Source organism: Pipra filicauda, unplaced genomic scaffold (genome assembly GCF_003945595.2).
Source record: "Pipra filicauda isolate LSUMZ 115617 unplaced genomic scaffold, ASM394559v2 scaffold112_size3218982_pilon, whole genome shotgun sequence".
NCBI lineage: Eukaryota > Metazoa > Chordata > Aves > Passeriformes > Pipridae > Pipra > Pipra filicauda.
Genome location: NW_024103574.1, coordinates 1088945 through 1112444, shown reverse-complemented (window position 1 = coordinate 1112444; position 23500 = coordinate 1088945). Strand labels below are relative to the sequence as shown.

At 39.0% G+C, this 23500-nt stretch overlaps 1 protein-coding gene across 2 annotated transcripts in view; it reads left to right on the top strand.

Annotated features, from left to right (window-relative positions):
• The window catches only part of HFM1 (helicase for meiosis 1), a 55450-nt gene extending 32639 nt beyond the window's left edge, over window positions 1–22811 (top strand). The window contains exons 32-42 of one of the 2 annotated variants that reach the window (XM_039382975.1): window positions 215–310; window positions 734–852; window positions 1682–1764; window positions 1917–2026; window positions 2871–2969; window positions 3427–3487; window positions 3763–3868; window positions 4249–4406; window positions 16960–17157; window positions 19113–19295; window positions 21168–22811. In XM_039382975.1, the coding sequence (XP_039238909.1) occupies window positions 215–310; window positions 734–852; window positions 1682–1764; window positions 1917–2026; window positions 2871–2969; window positions 3427–3487; window positions 3763–3868; window positions 4249–4406; window positions 16960–17157; window positions 19113–19272 (1190 nt within the window). In that variant the 3' untranslated portion in view covers window positions 19273–19295; window positions 21168–22811. Of the gene's footprint in view, window positions 1–214; window positions 311–733; window positions 853–1681; window positions 1765–1916; window positions 2027–2870; window positions 2970–3426; window positions 3488–3762; window positions 3869–4248; window positions 4407–4677; window positions 5775–16959; window positions 17158–19112; window positions 19296–21167 lie in introns of those variants that run through there. The other variant, XM_039382977.1, reaches the window with a different exon arrangement.
• The last annotated feature ends 689 nt before the right edge of the window (window positions 22812–23500 follow it).

The window sequence follows — 23500 nt, the reverse complement described above, 5'->3', positions numbered from 1 at the left end:
AATTCCAAAGTCAACAGAAAATTGAATTTTGCTGTCAAAATAAAGATCCTTATTTATCCATGCTGTTTCTTTTTCAAAGGTAATAAAAGTACAATGCTGCTGCTTCTGCTTGTCACGTACTACTACAGTGCAATTCTTTGATGATTTTGAAAGTAAGAAAAATCATGGGTATTTGATATCTAATATTACTGTTTGAATTTCTGTATTTGTCTAGGAGGCAGATCTAAACAAGAGATTGCTTACAAGAAATATGGAAACAGAGAATGCAACCATCGGTGTAAAAATAAAGATGTGTGTGGGCATGACTGCTGTGAGTGTCATTAAATCTACCATTTCTGATACTTTGGGGACAAATATGATTTAGAATATCTTCCTTCATACCAATGGCTACATCAACTGAAGCAGCACAAGCAAGAGAATCAGACTGGAGTTGTTGCTATGATGCAGCCACAAAAGCAGTTATAGAAAGCCTTGTCAGTAACACTTTTATGGGCACTACAGTGATTAAGAATATTTTTCAGACCATCTAGCATATGATTTAAGAACAATGTCAAGCTTGTTACACTTTTATATGAATATTGGTGTGTTAAATCATTTAATTAGCGTGTTATATCTTTTAGAATCTTCTAAGAGAAGATACTAAGCTTAGTGGCGAAGTTTCCATTGATTTGAAAAGAATTAAGATTTATCTGTAATAAACTAATCTGAAGATTATTTTATTTCATTTTCTCAGGTAAAACTGGAGTACCTCCAAAGTCACAGATGAATGGTGACACACAGTTTTCTGTGTACCTAGCTGACTTAAGGAGCAGGGACTCAATTTCATCTATACCCCCAGAAAAGCGGCTAAAGGTTCATTTGAATACAGTCAGCTATTTAATATATTTATTTTAATATGTTATGTATTTGTATGTATTGTTTGCAGAGAGAATTTTATAACTAAGTATGAACATTCAAATTTGTCTTTTCTGCATGGAGTGCAAAAAGCAAATAACGACAAAGGTTCAGGAATCTCTAAGAGGTTCTGCTGCTGTTTGGAATACTTCCAAGGGTCCACTTTTGTGCATGTACTCTGTTTTTCCTCTTATGATGTTTGATAGATTGTGGTGAGTGAGGTTCAAAGACATTGTCAAAAGGTACTGTACAGTGACTTGGTTTTGGCACAATATGACCTGAATGAAACAAATAGTGCTATTTATTCGAGTCATGCTACTAAGAGGTCTTTGACTGGCAGGTAAATCCACTTTCGTAAGAAACCCATCCATATTAGTTTTTACCCTGTGAAAGATTTCATGGCTTGCACTTCATCCCTTTGAACGTAGTGTTAAACTAGGTCTTTCTGCAGCAAGAATGACATTTGAGATATTGGAGGGTTTTATTTCCTCCTCAGAGTTTTATTTACTTGTTTGTTTGCAATACAGGATTATTTAGCCTACAGCTAATCCAGATGAGAGTTAACCAGTTTGGCTTTGCCAGGGTGCTTGGATGGCTCCACCAGAAGCACATAATTCAAACCTTTTTAACTGATTACGTTATATAAGCAGACACCAGAAAGGTTTTATATAGGATATCTAAATATTATGCTCACTTGATACAGTATTAATGATGTCATTAAACTTGTTAAAAAAACAGTTCTCAATATGTTTGTATCTTAAAAGTTAAAATATTCTGCTTTCTTTAGATGCAGATGTTAAATCAAGCTCAAAATGTGGATCTCAAACAATTTGGTTTTACACCCAAATCTTCGATGCCAGCACTGCCAAGGTATTGATTAATATAAGTAATAAAAAGGAAATCTGTCTTATTTTAGACGGTATTCTTAGTTGTAACTATTAGAATTTTTTGTGTGAATAAAATTATTTTGCACCTTTCTGCAAATGTTTTGTCACTGATTTTTTTATTTCTTTTTTTAATAGGTCTAGCAATAAACAGTTGTCTTTATCACCTTCAGTGGACCAGGCAGATAATGTTAATAGCTTAGGAGTATCTCAGAAACAAAAGCAACCCTGGAATTATGGAAAGACTAGTAAGTTATTGCTAATGTTTGAAATTACAATTTTTACTGTTTTATCTGAACTCAAACTTGCTGAAATCACTACAGCAACCAGTATAGCATTGTAGAACACTGTATGGGGAATTATATTGGCCTTAATTGGCCTTCATTCTGGTATCTGCAAGAATTTCTAATGTAGATCTAAACATTTAAATGTTTAAAAGAAAATGCTTAAATATATAAAGGTCCAAACCTATACATTACAATAATACCTTTCAGAAAGTATATATTTCCTCTGAAGCCAGTTGTAATACAAGATGCATTTTACCCCTATATCTATACTTTTTTTTTTTCTTTTTGATGAAAGAAGTTAATGAAACATGAGCTTTTTTTTGGCAGTTGGCAAAATTCCTCTTTCTGTTTCTCTTCCCCCTAGAAGGTCTCAGGTGTTTTTGCATTTGGTATTAAATGATCAGTCTTCATTATCAGTATATTACTATGATGTTCTCCTCACTGCATGCCTTTTTGTATTTGGTGACAGTAGATTGATGTAAATCAGACTTTGATTAATTTGGCTGATAAGTTGCAGCTCCAGTGTTTAGATCATACTCAGACATACAAGAAACACAGTGCTCAAATGAATTGACACTTTTTTAGTTCCTGCTGCCTTAAGTGTTGGCAGCTATACTGCATAATTTTAACATTTTTGTCGGCAAGGTGGACAGTGGGATCAAGTGCACCCTCAGCCAGCTTGAAAATGATACCAAGTGTTTTGTGAGTGAGAAGAGCCAAGAGACAATGGCATACAAAAATGCTAAAAATATTTAATGTTATTTTAAGTTTACTGATGCAGATAAAAGCAGATCTTGTTTTTCAGATGCTTTGGACCTGGACTTTGAAATGAGAGATGATATTTGGGATGATATTGATGATGATAAATTAGTATTTGCTAGTAGCTTTGTCAGTAGAGAATTAGGTAAGGTTATTTCAACAAACTTCTTTGTTTCCTACATACAAATTATTCTACAGCCTATTACTTGAGAGTAAATTATTATAGTATACAATGAATAGAACTACCTGAAATATTTGATTTATTGACTTCACTGCCAGGTTTATTACTCTATCTTAAATGTCATATATTGTGTCAAATCTAATACAGAAGGGAGAGTTGAGAAAGTCACAATTAAAAATTTTTTGATTGTCTGCAACTGCATAATTGTTATTTTATCTGACTCCATATCTGTGCTTATCTTTACATTAGACCAAAATCTGCAAAAGAAGTATTTCAAGTGTTAAGACATTTGAATAATTTTCAAACTATTATTTATCATATAATGTGAAATATTTACAAGGCATTTTGGCTGATTTTTAACTCTGTTTTTTAAACTTTCATTCTTAAATGGAACATGGAAATATCTGCCTTCAAATTGCAGATGAGTGTGAACCCCTTTGCCAGTATACAAGAAGCAAAGCCACAAATACCATTTCACAAGAGTAAGAGTCATATAATTTATTACTATTTTAGAATTTTACTAGTTTAAAATATTGTCTGTATTTCACATGTATCTGTATAATTAAATGTATAGAAAGTTGGTCACTCATAAAAGTGAGGGAAATTTCAACATTTAAAATGTATGAGTTGTTGAATTATATTATTTGTTTTTTATTTAAGTGAGCAGGGAAACAAGTAGAAAATCCTGAACTGAAAAGCACTTCTGTATTTTGCACTTCTGTAAAAATACTGAAATTATTCAACTTGGTATTTTCAGTTCATACACAGTACATGATGAGACCAATATTCAGAACTCGGATGTTTCTGTGGTCAATAGCACATCAAAAGGGAATTTATCTGTACAGAGCAGAAATATAACTTTGGTGAGTAAAAACATACTGATAACAGAATTTTCTATTGTTAGAGTATTTAATATGTAAATGTATCTGACTTATGAATCAGTTTGGGCATCCTGAATTTCTGAACCTGTGTTGTCCAAACCCGCATGCATCCTGTGTTCAGTGTGATATTCCTAGTACAAAGAAATAAGACACACATTTACTTTATATAGCATGATTTCCAAAGTATTTGAACTCAATTTGATAGATTTTCTATGCAGTATATAATTATATTTATCACATGCTTGGTCCTTGTCAAATACCATAATATCAGTTAAATACCTGCACTACATTCTACAACAATCTGGCAGTTTCTCTTTCCGGTAGTTGTTTTAACCATATACACTTTAACTTTCATGTTGCAGTTCAGTGTTCAAGAAAAAAATCACTCAAATGCTTCTCAAGAGCTGAAAAACATACAGTGTTCTCCTGTCTCAAAAATAATCTCAGACTCTTCTAAATTCACTAGGAAAGAGGATTTTTTTATTTTCACAAAAGAACAGGAAAAAGAAGCAGATTCCAGGTAATAAAAAGATTCTACTGTTGCCTCAGCATTCAAGTGCTTAGTTCTTCATGGAATATAGACCTCTAAGCATTGTGTTAATTTATAACATTAATTTTTAAAAAGTTTAATTTTCATAGTAATAGTAAGAACTATGTTTTCTTGAAAAGGCAATTATTTAAAATTATTTTGTTTGTCTTGGTATCTCTTGACTATACTTTATGTAGTGTTCCTGTTTTCATAGGTTTTGATGTGCTATACCTAATTTGTTTGTTTCCTTAATACTCTTTAGATATGTTCTTGATGATGAAATCAGTGATGTCAAGCCCTTCCTTGGAATATTTGATGGCATTTTGTAAAACATATAAACAAATTACATTGTAAGTGCTGGGGAAAAAAGTTACAGTCAGTTTTACAGAGTGAAGCCTTCAGTTAAGAGAATTTGATTTCTATTGTATACCTATTTACCAATAGCTGGATTGCTGCATAGAGTAGATAATAACAAAACTGGTGTCTAATTTATAGAATTCTAGTATAATATCTTAGTTTGAAAAGTACTTAAATATTTGTTTGTTGACCTTGCTGTTTTCAGGATTATAAAGAAAAATATTGGAATGTGTCAAAGAAGAACAGTTCATAAACTGCTAATAACATTAACAGTTTAATTTAATAACATTAAATCTCATTAGGAAAAGTAAGGGATTTGTAGTAATATGTTTGTAGTAACGTGCCCTGCTTCACAAGTGCTCTTTAAGTGAATGAAAGACACTTTCCTTGGAAATCCAGTGCTTTTTGGGTTTTTCTTTCAGTTTCTCTAATGCTGAATTTTTCATAGCACTGATTCTGTAAAATAATTAGATTTACAAATAGAGGTAATAGAATGGTAAATTATTCTAGATACTTGATGTTCCTTTTGACAGTGCTATGAACTTGTTAATAAAAATGTGTAACTTCAAGCAAATGTGCTTCCAGAATCTCAGCAAACCAGTTGTTAAATGTCTGTACAATATTCTAAAGCTCTGTTTGACTGTTCACTTTCACACCTAAGGTCATAAAATGATTTTTATAATAATAAATAATAAAAGGATATTTATTGTCCTAATACAGATTTAGGCACCAAGCATTGGATTTGGATATCTTCTTGAAGCTTTAGTGTTTGAACAGTAGGCCCTGCAAGTTCAGTAGTTAGCAGAATATATAATATTGCCTGAAATGCAAGAGAATGTTAATTTTTACTGTTAATTATTCAAAATATGTGGCATTAAAAGGTTAAAATCACACATGGAATATTAGCTGTCTGTTCTTGCAACACTGTTTGTAGTGCAACCATATTTTGCTGCACTACTAGGCTGGAATTTTATCAGCCAATAAACATTTTACTTGACTCCAGTGTTTCCTTACACTTTGACTTACTGTCTGGTATAACTCTTTCTGCACATGAAAGACTGGCCCAGCATAAGCAGCCTCACTACTCACCCCTCGATATGTTTTTGACTATGCAAATTCCAGCAGGCCCAAGCTTACTCCCTTTCCTGCAACTCAAGTATTTTATTACATCTGGAAGTTTTTAGTATGTCAGATCTCTTTTTGTCTGATGGTTTTGTTAAATTAAGCTTCCAAACTGATGTAACTCAGAATTACTATACTATTGCAGTCCTAGCCATGTGCATTTTCCAGTTCTGTGTCAGGATAAGATTTAAGAATGCAGGGTGACAAATGTCATTTTAGATGCCCCAGAGAATCTTCTCTTGGCTCAATCTACCATGCCAGAGGAGCACAGGTCTCCCACATGGAGATGTTTCAGGTCCTCTAAGGCATCTAAACTGGTACTTGATGCTGACGTTTAAGCACCTGCTGCTTGAAATGCACAACATTTTTTTTCAATTTCTAGTTCATATTTACATAGCATTCTTTAATCACCTTTGTATCCTGCCTTTCCCTGGGGTTTTAGCCTGCAACAGCTGATTCAGCAGTTCCTCAGTTTCTTCAAGTCTGACACAAGTTTTTACTCAGCAACACAAAGCTGAGCTTCAAATTTGGAAAACAGGGGAGGAAGGAAACAATCAAGATAATCTTGATTATATAATTTATTTCATTTATATAACTTTGTGATTATACTACTTGCAACTTTCCAAAATTTCACTTATCTGCTGGTTGCTCAGGCCTCACCTGCAAACTGGGAATGCTTCAGGTGGTAGGTGCTGCATTTCTTCCTGCTAGTCTGCATGAAATTCCCTCTAAAGTTTCTGAACTGTGAGGCAGTGAATAGCAGAAACTGGTTGTGCTTAGGGCTTCATAAAAATGAATAAGTTTCTATTTATTTTTCTGTACTAAGGAAGTATCTTTTCAAGATGTTTTTTGGCCCCATATCTACACTGAAGGTGAATTTCCATTCTTCTGTGAAATATTTTAGTATTTTATATAATGTCTACAAAGTAATTGACATTATTGCTGCTTTTGCTTCATTTTTTGTATAGTCTAAATATAATCACTTGCTTTTAGTTTATAGGAGTAGGTTTATATTTAGACTGTTACTTCAAAGAAAATTATCCTTGCAGACATGTATTTTATTTTCCTCTTGGTTTTCCCCAGTGCATGAGTTCAGTAATTATTGGGTTTCTTCAAGATTTAGGCTGATTAATTTTCTGGTGCTGTATTCAAATTTTTTTCTTTTGATTTTTAAAAGGCTTTAGTATCCTATACTCAAAACACATTATAGTAAATGCATTTTGGTACTTTCAAGGTGATTCACGCAGATGTTCTAAAAGATTATTTCTGGTCTGTTTTCCACAAAAAATCAGCATCCTATATCACCCTTGGAAAATTACAAAATTGTGTTATTGCTGCTGACAAATTTCACAGATTTTGGAATGTAAATACTTCAATACTGCAATATCTTTACATTAATATCAAAACTCTGGTGCAACAACATTTTTTTAGAGATAAGTGCTTTGTTTGGTGCTTTTTTTTTTGTTGTTTCATTATTCATATTAGCTGAATGACTCTTTAAAACCTAAATCACTTTTAGAAGTTCCATGAAGATGTGCCCTCTATCTCAGGAAAAGGAATGACTTTGTATGGTAGTATTTGTTATTGTTTCATTTTTCAAATCAGAATAATTGAAAGATCAAAAGTGATACCCATAGCAGGTCTCTATGGCAACAATTAACTGTAGATACACAGTGACTATACTTCAAAACAAATACAGGCAGGAAGATCAAGTTGACTGCAGAATTAGAAAAAACTAGTCAAATCTGAATTAATTTTTAAAATCAATCTTCCAAACTGAGGTAAGTCAGAACTGCTGTACTACTGCTATGTTTAGCCCAGCAGTCCTAGGCATGCCCATCCTAGTCACCTCCCAGTTCATGGCAAGATTTAAGAATGCAGAGTTTACCTTCTGCCCATCACCATCTTCTGATTTCCATGGAAAGCAGATGGCTCCCAGGCAGTCACAGTGGTGTTTCTCCACAGATGCTTTATACAAATGACCAGAGGACCAAACTCCTAGGTCATGCCTCAGAAGGTAAGGATAGACTTAGTTATGAAGAGCTGTAATTTTAGTCATTTAACTAAATCACCTTAAGTCACTTCACCTGGACTCCCTGTGTAGTCAGAAGATAATTCAGATTATAAGTGGGCTGAATTGCTCTCTGATGGGACTCGCCAAACTACCTGTGATGACAGTGGCCTCACACAGCTGTCATGGAGAACCTTGTGTGCTGCGAATTCACAGCCGGGCTCACTGATTATTGCCTTTCTTGTGCACATGACACACCCGAGTTCTTTTATCCACATAGAGATCTAACTTTCCTAAGGTGAATAAAACAGCAAAAGATGGCTCTGCTTCCTTTCAGGTGCTGCCGAGATGATAAAACAGACTAATTAAATTCCACAGGATGACATCAGACAATTTCACTAAGCTACTACCAATAAATAAAATACAGATTAAAATACATAAAAATGTTGTTAGAGCCTAAAATGATCCTTACTTTTAATTCTGCATAGAGTTGGAACTTTAAATGAGTGGCTTGAGTTTCAATCAGTGGGATTGTATAAGTAATTCTTTGGGGATACAGCAGGCTGCCACAGACTTTAGTCTGGGGATGATTCTATAAAATTTACATTATAAAAATACTGTTTCCTATAATAGAATAGTGAAAGAAAATTCAATGTGACAAGAAGTCAGATTTTACTATCTTACTTGTCTTATTCTCCATAATAAAAATACATGCTTATACCTGCTTTTAATTTAACTTCAACTTCCTTATATACTTTCTTGTCCTATCACACATACTGATTTCAAAATATAAACTGAGGTCACCCATATCTGTGCTTGAAGAAAATGCAATATTCACTCAAAACCCACAATCTTCAAAAATTGTTAGTGGAAAAATAACTATAGTGTTTAAACATGTTGCCAGACACATTTCTGTTTAAGGTACATTCATAGCATATAGAACACTGTAAATGTATTGTGACATAATTTTAATTGTATGCAGCATGTCTTGGACACATTTTAATTATGTAGACTTATTATTCATGTATTTGAAGATTTTAATGAGTTAAACATTACAGGAATTGTTAAAATAACAGCAGTTGCGACAGGTCAGGCTCTTGTTATTTGGGTGTATTTTTACTCAGATATACCTTCACAGAATAGTTATGTGAGGTATAAAAGTTGGTCCTCTTAAAGGCAGTCAGAATAATGATAAAGAGTGAACAGAAGTCACCTTATGAAACCAACATGCACAAAATAGTTAAAATCAGTCAATCTGCAGAGCACAAATGATACCACTCTAAGGCATCATTATGACAGTATCAGTGGTACCTCTTCTAAAAGGGAGGATGTCTTGAATTAGCTCTTTATGTCACCCCTTGTGCTTTTTATGTAGAAGCAAGAGAGCAGTATCATGTCAATCATTTTACTGCCAGAATCTTTAAATTATATCCCTGAAATTAGATTCATGAATGCCTGGGTTTTTTCTAGCTCCTTTGCTTAACAAGGAAATAGAAAAGAAAGTACTAATCAGGGTAAAATTCACTTCCAGCAAAAGGCTAACAACACATTGAATTTATGGAAGACTTACATGCGAATAAACTGAGGCACATATGATGTTTTCAGTGATGAAGTTCAGCTTGACTGAAAACAATCAGATAGAAAAAGGGCAGGGGTTTTTTGGCTGCCAGTGTTCAGCTAAGGGTCAACCTGGCTGAGCCATGCTTCTATATTTGTTCTTGAAACCCATGTGAGATTAAATTGTATCAGTTTAAGCCTTCACTTTTCTCCCACTGTTGTAGCTCTTGGTCTCCATGTGCTCTCAACAGGTGTTTCAGGTGGAATGGGCTGAGGTAAGGGCTGCATCTTGGTAAGCAATAGGGGCCCTTGGGGCCCTTTTACTGCCTTTCTCTAGGCAGCGTTGATCACTGTTGTGATTCCCTCTGGTTGTGAAGTGACAGGAAAAGCTGTGCTACTGTTAACTTGCAGTCTGCACTGCATGTCCTGCTCTTAACCCTGTTCAGGCAGTTTATACCAGTTAGAGCTGTTTCCCAGTTAGTTTTATTGTGCTACCTACCACAGTGAAACATTAAATGTGCATTCTTGTCTTGTGGGATGTGCTTTGACTAATCCTGAGTCTGTTCTCCTGTGCTCTCTAAATAGATGGTTTCCATGTGCCAGGACTTGAGGGGCACATCTAATTGGTGGTGTGTGAAAAAGGGGTTAACATTTGGCAGAAATGCAGTAGATAATACTGGGTGGACATACTTTGTACGAAGAAAGTATATGCCCTTTTAAATATAATAAAAGTAGATAGAATAACTAGGAATTTCTTCCCGTATTTAACATATGCTGTGTGGAGCCAACCTGTAATGATGAAACAGACTGTCTTTCTGATTGATGCTAGATGGCAATTTCTATGTTTTAGATAGCTGAGCATAGGGAATAAGGCAAAACATTCTGTTTTGAAGGCTGTAAGGGTATTTTGTTTATATAAATGAAACAATGTTTCTTTTGTAACTGTGAAACTTCCTATTAAAGGATGCATATAACTTCCAAAATAAAAAGATGCTTGTAACTGTAAATGGCTACGATATATTTGCTGTTCCCTCACCCATTTAGAGGCAAAAGCTATTTATGAGGCTTTATTAAGTGCAAATAATTCCCATGGCTTCAGCACAGACGAATCAGCTGCAGAATATAGTCTGATTTGCATATAAATGACATGATTTCTGCTCAGACAAGGATATTGAAAAATATATTTCTACAGTGGAAACCTGATATTCACACATATTAAGGTCAGCTTGTATAACTTTTTTTAAGCTGCTGCATGTTGATACCTGATCACCCTTCCAGCTAGATTCAGGCTTTATCAATTGTACCCACTATGAAATTATGAATTTCTTCTTTTGAGTTAATTAAGCTATAATTTAGAGAAATAGATTTTAAAACATTTATCTCAACAATTTAAGCACTTAAAAGTGCTCAGAATATTTATCAGTACCAGTGGAAAACTCGAAACTTGGCACTTTTCCTTATCTTCAGTACTGTGAATTTGTGATGTGAGAGAATTCTATTGTTTTGGTGAGACAGAAAAAGTCCTGCTAACTTGCTGTAGTCACTTTAATAAATGGTAGGATATAACTAAAGTAGACATGGATGTTACTTTTACTGTCTCAAATAATTTCCTCAGGTTATCTTCTTAAGTTTATGCTTCTAAAATTTCTGCCTTGACATAGGCCACCATTGACAAACTGAGATGCTTGGCCAAAACAAAAAGCAAGTGTTTCAAAGCTAAATCTATATATGCTATAATCTATATAATCTATTTTACCCCAGTTGTTCCAGCTCACTGCACAACAGAGATTGATTTGCCACAGTGAATTGTCATTAGTCTGAATGCCTCTTCAAGAGCTTGACACTGTCTAGTAAAGAAAAAGTGAAAGGAGTGCTATCTAGAAACTTGGATGTGCAGATCAGAACTTCCTTTTTTAGCAATTTCTTTCAGTTTGTAAAGGCTGTTAATTTATCTGAATGAAAGTATGGCAGTACAGTTTATTACTAGGATCCTGATTTTTTTTTTCTGTTTGTGGTGTAATATTTTAGCTATTGGAGTTCCTGGGTGCAGGAATTAAACTTCTTTTTATCCCAGAGCTCCATTCTTGTATCTTAAGTGTTATGCCTAGAGAAGATTTTTCTGTCTAGTTGGAAATTTTTTCTCAAAGAATAGTCACCCAGCAGCTGGATCATTACATTTTCAGTATCTCCTCAATTATGAAGATTTTAGGCTCTGAGGTCAGTTTGGTTTCTAAAAACTGTACTAACAGATGTAAAAGGTGCATTGACCAAAGCATCAGCACATTATCAAATAATTTTATTTCAAAAGTATGGCAGTAGAAGTGATTAAGAAATTGCCAACCATGAAATAGATCTGCTTATCTTGTGATATGTCTCAGAGATGCATTTCAGAGACTGGAGGCTTGCTTAGTGAGGAAAATAAACTTTGTTAGGAAGATAAGAGATACAAGTGGATCTCTCTCCCTCTCTCTCTCTTGGGTGTAATTGTCTCAGGCAACCATATTAGCAGAAGCTTAGATGCATTCTTGGCTTCTGGAATGGTTTTACTGAAGTGACAGTGCATACTGAGGATGATGGTAAAAAAATGGGCAGTGTATTCTGAAAGAAAATAAAGTTGGCAGCTTGGAATGGTGGAAAACAGCTTCAGATAAGCATGTGGTTCAATAGAAATTAGTCTCTGTTCATAGACTTTATAGCAGCCTATCAGACCCGCTCTTTCAGTTCAAGCAGTTAATAGTATCTCAGCACTGTAGCTTAAGGAATACAATTTTCAAAATTATTGTAGTATGGGACCAATAAATTTCAGCACAAAGAAGGCAGTATTCCATATAATTTATTTTAGATTTCCATCTAGGGTGTGTTCTGACACTCCACATGAAAGTCAAATTGTCCATGTAAAATGGTTTTTAGGTGATAAGTTGACCCCTGGGGTTTTAGTAAAATAATAGATTCAGAATTCTATCTGACTCTCCAATCCATAAAAGCTAGTTATCAGCTGTTTGAATGATTTGATAAGAAGGGGAAAAAAAAAGAAGAGCTTTTGTATAGTGACATTTTTCTCATTAATGGGGACAGCGTTAGAATCACAAACTCCTTCTGGATTTGGTAGTAAATACTCTACTGACGTGTTTTGGGAGGTGGTTGTTCTGTGTGAGGAGTGTATGTGTCTAATACTCCACATGCATATGGAACAAGGAATATTTCTAACAGACAAGTACAGCCCGTCAAAGCAAGGGCATTTACTGTGCCACCATCTGGCCATTGTTTCTAAATGCGTTCTGTCACCAGAGCCTACCTCAGCAGAAGTTTTGCTGCAGAATGGCTCTTACAGTGCCTAAAGAAACACTAGAATAACATGTATTTTTCCTGCCAACATTCTTCAGTATTTAAATGTAGTGCAAAACAAAAAGTAACCTGAAAAGAAATTATGTATTAAGTTCTTGTCAGAACATTCTTATAGAACTTGCTGGGTTTTTTTTCTAGTTTTGTTGTTTTATTTAATTGTATTTTCTTGAGAATACTTAAATGTTGTTCCTAGTGTAACATGTGGCTTTACTGTCAGTTTAAGCAGATCCAGAGTTGGGTAGAGGCTTTGTTGCATTTTGTTTTAGTAGATGGGTGTATCTGCATGTTCATGCAGAACTAGTGAGTAACTGGGGAAAGGTGACAGTAAGATACGACTAGTCATAGTGGCAGTAGAAGCAGCTTTCTTAATAAAATACAAAAAGCATGTTCATGCTTAGTGCAGTTGTGTGCCTCTTTGAATTCTGAGCAAAGAAAATGCCTCCTGTTTTTTAAAAACAACTATGCTCAAGAAAACTTGACTTTTCTACAGTGTGTGTAAACAAAAAGGATTGTCTCAAAGAAAAATCCACGTCTCTCCTCAGTTGTTCCTCATGTTAACCATGTCCTGTCTTTTCCCTGCTTGTGTGAGTGGTGAACATTTAGCTCACTGCAGGAGTGTACTGCCTTTTATACTCTTACTGTGGCTTTTGCAGGTGCGAAGAAGGCTACAAGGAGGGCGCCCGTTTGCCTCCTGCATTCTGGATTACTGGGGGGAAGGGGCAGATGTCTCCTCCTCTGAGAGGAACTGAGCAGTGCTCAGGGATGGGGATACCTGATGCTCCCAAGTTGGGTAGAGAAGAGAAATGTAGTGACCAAGATCTTGTAGGCAGTGTCATGGAGGAGCTGGGATTTTGCTTGTGGGACAGAGTCAAGCTTTAGAAGTGACAGGAGAAAAGAAAGTTTAATTGAGCAGGCTGTGGTGATGGGGTGCTCTGTGAACCATTCTGGAAATTTTCAGATTGGAAGTAAGACTGGAAAAAAATATTTACCCTGCAGTGACACAATGAGAAGATTAATTTTCAAGCTTTTTTATTTAATCTAGCTCTCCAACAGATCAGAATTCTCATGATTTAAAGAAAATTCTATCCTGCCATTTTCATAACACCTGCCTTTAGAAATCTGGATTCTGTGGGTTTGCTTGTCAAAAGCAAAAGCATTTACCTAAACACAGTTGCTAATTCAAGGTCTTTGTGGATAGGATGAAAAAGAGCTAACTACTCTAAACATTGCTTCTTTCTAGTTTTGTTGGGTTGGGTTTAGCTTTACAGAGGTGACTGAGTGCTGGTCCTGCAAATGGGTAAGTTGTAACAGATGTGGGACAGGTCTGTTCACTCGAGTGAACTCCTGCTCGCTCAGGTGTACATGAGCTCTACTGAGATGCGCTCAAAAGCAAAACATCTGTTGCATTCTTAAAGTGCTTTTCTTCTGGAAGAGCAGATCTGAGGAGCACAAGAATTTATGAGTAACTCTTGACTTAATGCTATTGACTGGATTTAGTCTGCATTAACACTGTCCAAAGTAGCAATATATTTTCTGCTGCTGTGAGGCTGATTTTAAAATAATTTAAAAAAAAAAACAATTTCAAGCTTTCAGGTGTTAGCACTGAAACATTTACCTCTCCATTGAGGTAATTATCAAAATGTTTATTTTTGTGGCCCCAGTTAGTTGTAGGCCACACCTTTTGCTTCCTTAAGCCCTGTGAGAAATTCTTTCCTTTACTGGAGTTGGATGATGCACAGAAGGAAGTACTTTATCTGTGTTCCTCCATACCCTTTATATTGGGAAGATACTGTGTCAGGTGCTGTAGCTGTGTAAGTATTCACTGAAAAATCTATGACTGCACCCATAGGTAGAGCTGGTGTCAGACCTGGAAACATTATGCTACAGGCCTACAAGGAGAGTCCCCAGGGCTCTGGATCAGGGAGAAGATCTCTGGATCACAGAGGAGCCACATGTTCAGAATCAGGCTCCTCAGGGCAATCTCCCCAGGACAAGGGCAACAATCCACTACCCTAACAAGATAAGTTTACTAATGAAGCCTGTGATAGATGTGTTTTTATTAAGAAGTCCCTCCCATAACTTTTAATGTGGGAGTGGGGCATCTGTTCTAAGAGTTTTAATTTGTGAGATCTTGTAACTAATAAGAAACGCAGGAGAAAAAACGCTGCACAAAGTATTGCCTCCTTCAGAGGCACAGTTTTAGGAGCCACCTGTTTGCTTACATGAAGCACTGAGGCTTCTGGAGCAATGTTAAGTTATGGACATTCCTCACCTTCACTGCCTGTATTTTTCCCTTTCTCCCCTGCTGACAAACTTTATCCAGATGCCATCTTTTCTATTGCTAGACAAGGTTGTGCTGACTGGCCAGATATTTTTGGAAGTTAGTATGACTGGAATGTGCTTGTGAAGACATGGGAACCTAATCAGTAATGAAAATACTCAGAGTGTAATTCTGTGTTAAGCACGTTCTGGCAGAAGTTCGTTGATGCTGCTGAGCTCCCCTCCTGCCCTGTGCCACTCAGCTGTTGTGCCAGTCCAGTTGCTTTGTAGGATGGTTTATGTGAAATTAGCTAAAAGAAATGTGTGAGTAATCTCCACACCACTGCCACCCCCTTTCTTTTTGAGAAGCCTGTCTCTTATCTCTTGGCAATGCTGTTGTTGCATGAAAAAGTGCATGTGTGCAAAGAGCAAACCAGCCTAAAATGTTACCTTCCACAGCTGTATTTCACTCATTCCTGATTTGGAAAATAGCCTTTGTTTCATGTATGTGACAAGTGAACTACATAACATTAATGAAGCAGAGATCCTAAAAATCCTGCTTGAAATTGCCATTGGCAGAGATTAATGTATTTTCCAATTGTATTTTTTATTTGGAGCTTAGTCATAACTCGCCAAGATGTAGATCTGCTTGTTAGCTATAAAGGTGGTTGAAAGTGCTTGGCATGCTCCAAGATTTCATCCAGCTTCACACCCTTCCTCATTGCCTTGAAACTGCACTGGGGTTTCTATCTCCAGTGAAAGAGCTAAAAAAAAGAGCAGCACGAAATTTACATTTCCAGTTCCTGTGTGGGTGGAATGGGAAATGAGGGGCTGTTTGCCACCAAGTGGAATGGGTAATAGAATCCCAAACACTGGCTGACATCTGTAAACAGCTGTGTCTTCCCACATACTCTGACAAGAGACTGCAGAATATATTTCTTTAAAAAGGTCATTGAGGAATACAACCCCCAGGATGCACCGCACACCAAGTGTTTTAATATGTCTTTCACACAGGCCTCACATCGGACATTTCCTCTCCGTTACCGCGCTCACAATCGCCGGCCTGAGGCGCACTCGGGACTGGCCCACCGGCCGCGCAGGAGCCGCGCGGGACGAGCCCTCGTTCCCTGCGCTCCCGCGGCTGCTCCGCGGCCCCAGCGCAGCGCCGGGGGGGCCCCGCGGGGCCGTGCGCGGGGGGCTCGTTACCGGGGCTCGTTACCGGGGCTCGTTACAGCGGCCCGGCCGCGCCCGGTCCCCGCAGACCCCCTGTCCCGCGACGGGGCCGGCGGGCGGTGCGGGGCCGCGGCCCTTTGCCGGGGGCGGGCGGGTGCCGCGCTCGGGTGCCTTGGCCGGTGACACTGCGTGTTACCGCGCGCTCCCCCTCGGTGCTGGCACCGGGTGCAAGGTGAGTCCGAGGTACCGCACAGCTTGTGCCGCACCCGCCCCGTGCGTGGTGTTGCACGGTGCTTGTCCAAAGGGCTCTCGGGGCTCGGCGGTGCTGGGCGGGTGACACAGACCCGGCGCAGGGACCCGGTCGCCACCGCCGCCTGCCCGCGCCCCGAAGGGACCACCCTGCCTTGCCTCGGGCACGTGTTTCTGGCCTTAAAAAAAGGAGCCCTAAATACTGAACGGTCGTGCAAAAATGCAGTTTGAAAGCAAAGGTACCGACTATACTATAGCACTGGCAAGAACTGTAATTTTAAATGGAGAGAAGCCTAAGTAAGGTGACTGCTTTTATGGCCTTCCAATGTATTCTAACAAAACTGATTAAATCGTTAACAAGGGACTGACCTGCTGCAGAGGGAAGGTGGTATATCATCCTCTCTGGAATTTTCCAGAGTCGTGTGACCCACCCCAGCACTGCAGTTCCGTCATGACCGCTTTGCTTTGTAGCTCTCGGGTGCAAACTGGGCCAGCCAGAGGGGAAGGCCAGGCTGGAGTACCATGTTCCAGCTGCCGCTGCATGGAGTGTCCTGGTGTGCTTTTCTCTGCACCGAGCCCATCTGCGTGTCTGCCCACTCCCAGCCAGCCCATCACCCTTCATCATGTGGGAAAGAAGAGAAGGAAAAGTGCTTTTTCCTTAATGCAGAAGTAGGTTATGGGTTTGTTTTGGTGTTTTTGTCTCAGAATTTATTTTCTCCTGAAAAGGAAACTGTGTCCAAAGAAGCCGTTGGGCCGACCTCCCTTCCCTACATGCTGTCCCTAGTTGCATGCCGATGGGGGGAAGGGAGAAGTGTTAAGTCTTGGCTTTGCTCTGCTCTGTGCTGTCCAGACTTTGCTGCGTTTGGCTCTGCAGCTGGCGACCAAGTGGCTGGTGCTGACTCTGGGGCTGGGGAAGGTTTGGGTGTGCCTGCGGTCACAGTGGGGCTCTGCACACAGACCCTTCCCTACAGGAGAGACGTGTCAGCACATGGACCGGTATCTGGCTTCATATTCCTTTCCAGAGCTCTCGAGATGTTAACTTTCAAAAGAGATGTCTCCCTTGTGTGTTTATGTCAGTGATTTTGGGTTTTAAACTATTCATGCATGAAAAATGACTGTAGGAACTGTATACTCCCATGTATGAATAATGACTACGTGGGAACACAGATTACAGCAGTTTTGCACTGAGACTTCTGCAGTTTACATGCTCTCTTTGGGAACATTATGAAACGTTTTTAAATGCTGGTGCATGTTAATGCATTGATTTCAATCAGTCTCTTTTTGTCCCTTTTGGATTTGTTCAACTTAACAGCTAGTGTGTCTCGTGTTTGCTCTAAGATATGCTTAGCAAATTAGGCAAATAAAAAAATGCATGCAAAAATATGGTGTTATGCACATGTATCAGGTTTGTTATTTATTAATAGACTCCAATTTCCATATGATAGTGTGCCTTTTTTTTTCTGCTTTGGCTCAATGGATAGTTTATGCCAATTACATGTAGTTTAACGGCTTCAAAATCTGTTTTTGCTTTTCTAATGCATAAAGACATTGATTCTGTTTCAGGTTTTAATTAAACTCTACACTGACTTTAAAGATTCTATTGTCCTTTTCATTTAAATAGGATTTTTGTTAGATCTTTAACAAGACCTCAGTGGGGTAATAAATCTGAGCAATTGTCCTTATTAGGAGTAGATTATCCTCAAGAGATGGAAAGTCAGAGAAGTAACTAAAACCATTTGTAAAGACCGAACTAAGGCTTTTTCTTCCTAAACATTAAACAGACTTGCGAATGACTTGCTTGGGTGCTCAAATTAAATTAAATGATACTGTGTTTATTTTTCACATTTTCAGTGTAGGCTATTTGCATTTACTTAAAATTTGAGTTTCATTGAGTAAAATTCACTCCTGGGTAAAGATCCTTACTTTCAATATACAAGCTCTAAATGAAACTCAGTATATCTTGCCATTTCTTTTGTTATTAAGCCTTGCAACACTTCTAATTTATATGACCCACTGACATAGTGAGTGTATTCTTAATTCATTGTATTTACCACAGTAGATGAGTCTTGGCTGAAGAATTGGTCTTGTGTTTGCCCCACACCCCCCAGCCAAGTAGAAATGCAGGGTATGTAGCAGTGCAGAGCTTGTCCAAAGATCTCCTCAGATGCTGGACTAAAAACACAGGTTCTTAGAGAAACCAATAGTTCTGTCTAAGTTTGGTGTTAATGTGTTTACATGCTGTTAGGAGGTGAAAAGGGGTTTAACTCTAATGGGTTTTTTTTAGCTGTTTGCTGGATGGTATTCTCTGGGTGCTCAGGCCTTACTTTGTTCCTGGTTTTAGTCATCCCTTGACTTCTGAGGGGACATGGCCTCCTATATACACACAGTCAAATCCTGAATTTCTGCTGTCTGTTTAATTCCCAACTTTGTTGTAACATTGTGGTGCAATTTTTTTTTGCATCCAGTTACATGGAAGCTCCGCTTTGTGGTGCCAGGTTTGGGACACTCATTTCTAGGACTTAGTTCTACCCAGAAACAACTGGACAAAGGCAGGGATGTTGCTCAGGGACATCCTCACAGTGAGATAAGTTGTAAGACAGGCTTTTCTTTCCCGCTGGCTCCAGCTTCTGCGCCTCTGAGCTGCTGCCCTCTGCAGAGCACGCTGCAGGAAGCGGGGCTCCAGGGACACCGCTGCACGTGACGAGCCCACGTCCGCCTCTGCCAGGAAGGAGCCCACAGCCCTGCTCAGCACATGAAGACAAACCCTTCTTGGTTATTGCATAGCTGCACCAGCTCTCAGCCACCAGGTATTTAATGTCTTGAAGCTCTCCTGTCCGTGGGCTCCGCTGTCCCTGTCCTGCTGGCCGGCATCTCTGTAGAGCCAAGTCCTGTCAGCCTCCAGTCTGTGCTGCTCCCCACATGGGTTTCTGCTGTGTTTCTATATTAAGAGACTTCACCTCACCCCTTCTTGTCTTTTAAGGGACACTACAGTGACATTTGGGGGCAGAAGGAATCATATTAGAAGAACATAGCTCATAAATATTAATTTCTGATTAGTCTCTATTTGCTGCGTATTGTAGACAAAATTGCAGGTTTTGAGCCTTCATCTCCTGCTTTCCATATCACTCAAACAGCAGAGATTTTGGCATGGTGATTCACAGAGGGAGGTGGAAAAACTAATGCAAAGTAAGATAATGTAGTTCTTCAGCATTATGGCTTCTCTGTGCCCTGACAGGAAACTGAAAAATATAGAAGGTGCTGAAAGCAGATAAGTCACCTAGTTGCCGCTCTGCTTTAGGTATAAAGCCTGGGGAAAGTGGAGGAAGGGAATGCATATCCTGGCTTTAGCCTCAGATTGCGACTCATCCTTTCTCACAATGCAGTGTGCTGGAGGAAGTGTGGCAAACCTAGGCTGAGTCCTGCAACTGATTTAATATGAGTCGGTGCACAAGACTAGGAGCACTAAGAGTGCTCAGCCTTTGGGACAGATTCTGGGGAATTAAGAGATCCTTTGTCCTGTGTTGTTTGGCAATCAAACCTGATTTAGGAAATGCCGTAAGTCAGACAAAATTCACAGGGCATAGTTTTGCTCTGGATTCTCAGCAGGATGTGGGATTTTCCCTCTCTTTTCTGTGTCAGTGGGGCCAGGAGCTAACCTGTTCATGGCTCTGCAAGGTGAGAACAAGAGGGCCCAGCTCTGCCCCTTGCTGAGAGATGTCTTGTCTCTCCCTCTTCCTTCCACCCATTTCTGAGGACGATGCTGTAGTTATAGGCAAGTGCTGTGATCCTGCCTGCAGTATGAAGGTGATGTGTATACAAGAAGTGCAAGGCTAGCTGAATGGACTTCACTGCTTGTTGAGGTGCAATTAAAAGATTCCCTTCTTTCCTTGCACTCTGAAGTAATGTGTGTTGCTTTCCAATCCCAAGTGTATCCCACAGCATCAAATGTGGTGGCTGCTCTTTGCATGTTGGCCATGCGGTGAGCCAGCAGCTTTTTCCGCTGTTCACAGCAGCCTCCCTGGAGGGGAAGCAGGCTGCTTAGAAGGTCAGCAGGATACCTGTGCATCACAGGCATGAAAAGTTGCCCTCTTTCTGCCCTGAGGCACAAACCTGCTTTTACTTTGTGAAGCAGAGTAGAAAAGCTGGGGTCCAACAGTGGCAGGTATCCCTGAGTGCAAGATGAAGGTGATGTGGGTATCAGAAATCCAGTTTGCTTCTCAATGTGAGTAGGTGAAGTTTGGGTAGGAAAGTAATGGAAATGCTAAATGTTTGCTGCTAACACTTACTAAGACGACAGCAAATCTTGTCTATATTAATGTTCAGCTTCTGAGACTAGATGGAATCTTACTTTATTAAAGAAGGTAAAAAGCCCAGAAGTAGCTCTTTAATCTTCAACTAGAAAATACAATTTTGAAGTCCATTTTCTTAAGAATGCAGTAACCAAACAGAGTAATAACTGATGTTAAACCTGCTTTGAATGTTATTTAAAGTATTTCTCAAATGGAAACAAAAGTTGATAGGATGGTGTCAGGTTCACATGGACATGTGCTTTGTTTATGCAGTTGTCCACATGAGAAACAAAGGTTGATCAGCATGTATTTTCTGGTTATGTGATCGTTTAGGAATTGTCAAAAGTCATTATGTGATTCTTAAATACTTCCATTTGCTATTTGTTCTAGCAAAAGGCTTTGGAACTATATCAATGTTATTTTATAGCTCTACCCATGAGGACATCACCACAATGGGTATCCAGTGTCCTACATCGTCAGGAATCTTCAGCATTGGAGAGAAAAGTCTTTCCCCTCTTACTGCTGAGCTGTTCCTCTTGATACATTTTTAATGTCCCCCGGTCAATCTGTGCCCGATACCATGTATACATGTCCTATTGTTCCCCACACTGCAATGCTCTCCTGTTTTTCCCAAATGTTGTTACATTTCCTTTCTCATTCCTGTGTTTTTCATCTCTCTTTCCCATTTGTATAATGCATCTACTGTCTCTGTTGTTTTCCACTTCTAATTTAATACCACTGGTGAATTTGTCTCTCTATGCAGATCATTAAAAACAGGCTATGTGGGACTGCTTGTAAAAGAAAACACTGCATTCCCAGGATAGGTTACACACTGGTGTGTATCAGTACTCTTTGTTTTGGAGCTTTTAGCTTTGTTTAGTACTTAGGTGCAGAGTGATCTCTGGATCCCTTGTTTGCTACTTCAGTGTGAGAATAGAAGGAACACAAATTCAAAAGTTGCAGGACTAGAAAGGACCTGTGCAGCCCTAGGGAAAGGGCAGTTTGCCATGTAAGCAAAGCAAAAAACCAAATTAACAAAATCTGAGCCCAGCCACAAAACCAGTCCGTCCCCAGCCTGTGGGCAGTTGGGGGAAGTCCTTTCCTCCTTCCCACCCTCTCTACAATTTGTTTCAACTCACCATTGTGCTCAGTGGCTGTAGAGCTGGCAGAAATGGATGTGTGCCTGAAATACCACCAAGAGTGAAAGGCCAAGCTGGCACACCTGTGGTGTAAGGGGAGAGGAGTTCTGCTTCTGTGAGAAGCCAGGAGTCATGCGATTGCTTTAATCCAGCCCTGATCTCTGTGGCTGGTACAGACAAAAGGGGCATTTGTGTGCTGAGGTGGGTGGCCGAGTTGGATGAGGGAACAGATCCAACTGCAAGCTCCACACTGCCTCATCAGGCCAACCTGAATACCAGTATTGACACAAAGGAGGGAGTTGCTGGGGCAGGAAGGGAAGATGGGTTGACACAGACTGAGCAATATCATCACAGGGTCAGTGAAGAGTGAGGCTCTAGGTGCACGAGTCTCTTCCTGGTGCCTGGTTTTAGGATGTAGATGGCACTGCTGTGCCTGTGAGGTCTGTACATGTCAGTTGATGCCCAGAGTAAATCTGTGCCCATGTGTTAAAGCAGCATTGGACTGACAGACCCATCCCTTCATTTTGCTTGTGCTCCCTGCTGGAGTGTTTTCACTAGGAAAGCTCTCATTCTCAGCCCTGTGTTAGACAGGGGCAGATGGGCTCATAGTTGCAGCTCTGACTGGGTTAAAGGATGGCCTTGGGCAGCAGCAGGAATTCTGAAAGCCCCTGCAGGCTGCATCTCCTGGCACAGAATCCCTTCGCCCTTGGCCCTCCTCGGCTGCAGTGCAGGAGGCAGCCAGCATTGCCCGGATGGTAGTTTTAACTCTTTGTTACCTAAAATTCAGACAGTGTCAAAGCAACATAGCAGTAAATAAACCACTGGCCTCTTTCTACAGTCACGTCCCTTGTGTTGCCCTTGCTACTAGTGTTAATAATGTTGTGTGCAATTTCCCAAGCATAGACTGGGAATTGGGGAATGTAAAGTGTGCCTCAAGGGGCTGGTAGCAGCAGTGAGTGTTTGAGGCTGGATAATACCCACTGGTGCTGCATGAACTTACTGTCAGATAACTGTGTAGATAGTGTTTAGCCTTGGTCAACAGTATGACTGTAAACTGAAGCAAATAGCTCTGTCCTGATTACGTTTTCTAGAGGGGATGATGCAGAAGGAAATTGAATTAAAAATTAGCTTTGAAATGAGCTCGAAGCTTTTTACCAACCACTTCAAACTTTAAAATATCTGACATTAACAAAGTAACTTTTTTGAAGTAATAGTAAACTGCCATCTGCTGGTAAAACAGTAATGCACATAATGAACACACAGACTTATGAAGTGATAATTATTTTGTATTTGACATGCAACAGTCAAATATATACATGACAGGGAAGCTGCATATATTTATTTTACTGGTGTTTTTTATTTCCATTTGCATTTTCATATAGAATATGCTAAACAGATGCCTATAACATAACTAACTTTAATGACAAGCGCAGAAAACCAGACAATGAGAATAAAGAATGAGGACTAATAAAAGCAGATGAGCAATCAGGATGATGACAGCTTCCAAATGTGTCCTATTTACATTGCTAATAATGAATCACAAGCACTTCCTTTTTTGTTCCCCCCTGCCTTAGACCCTCCTGT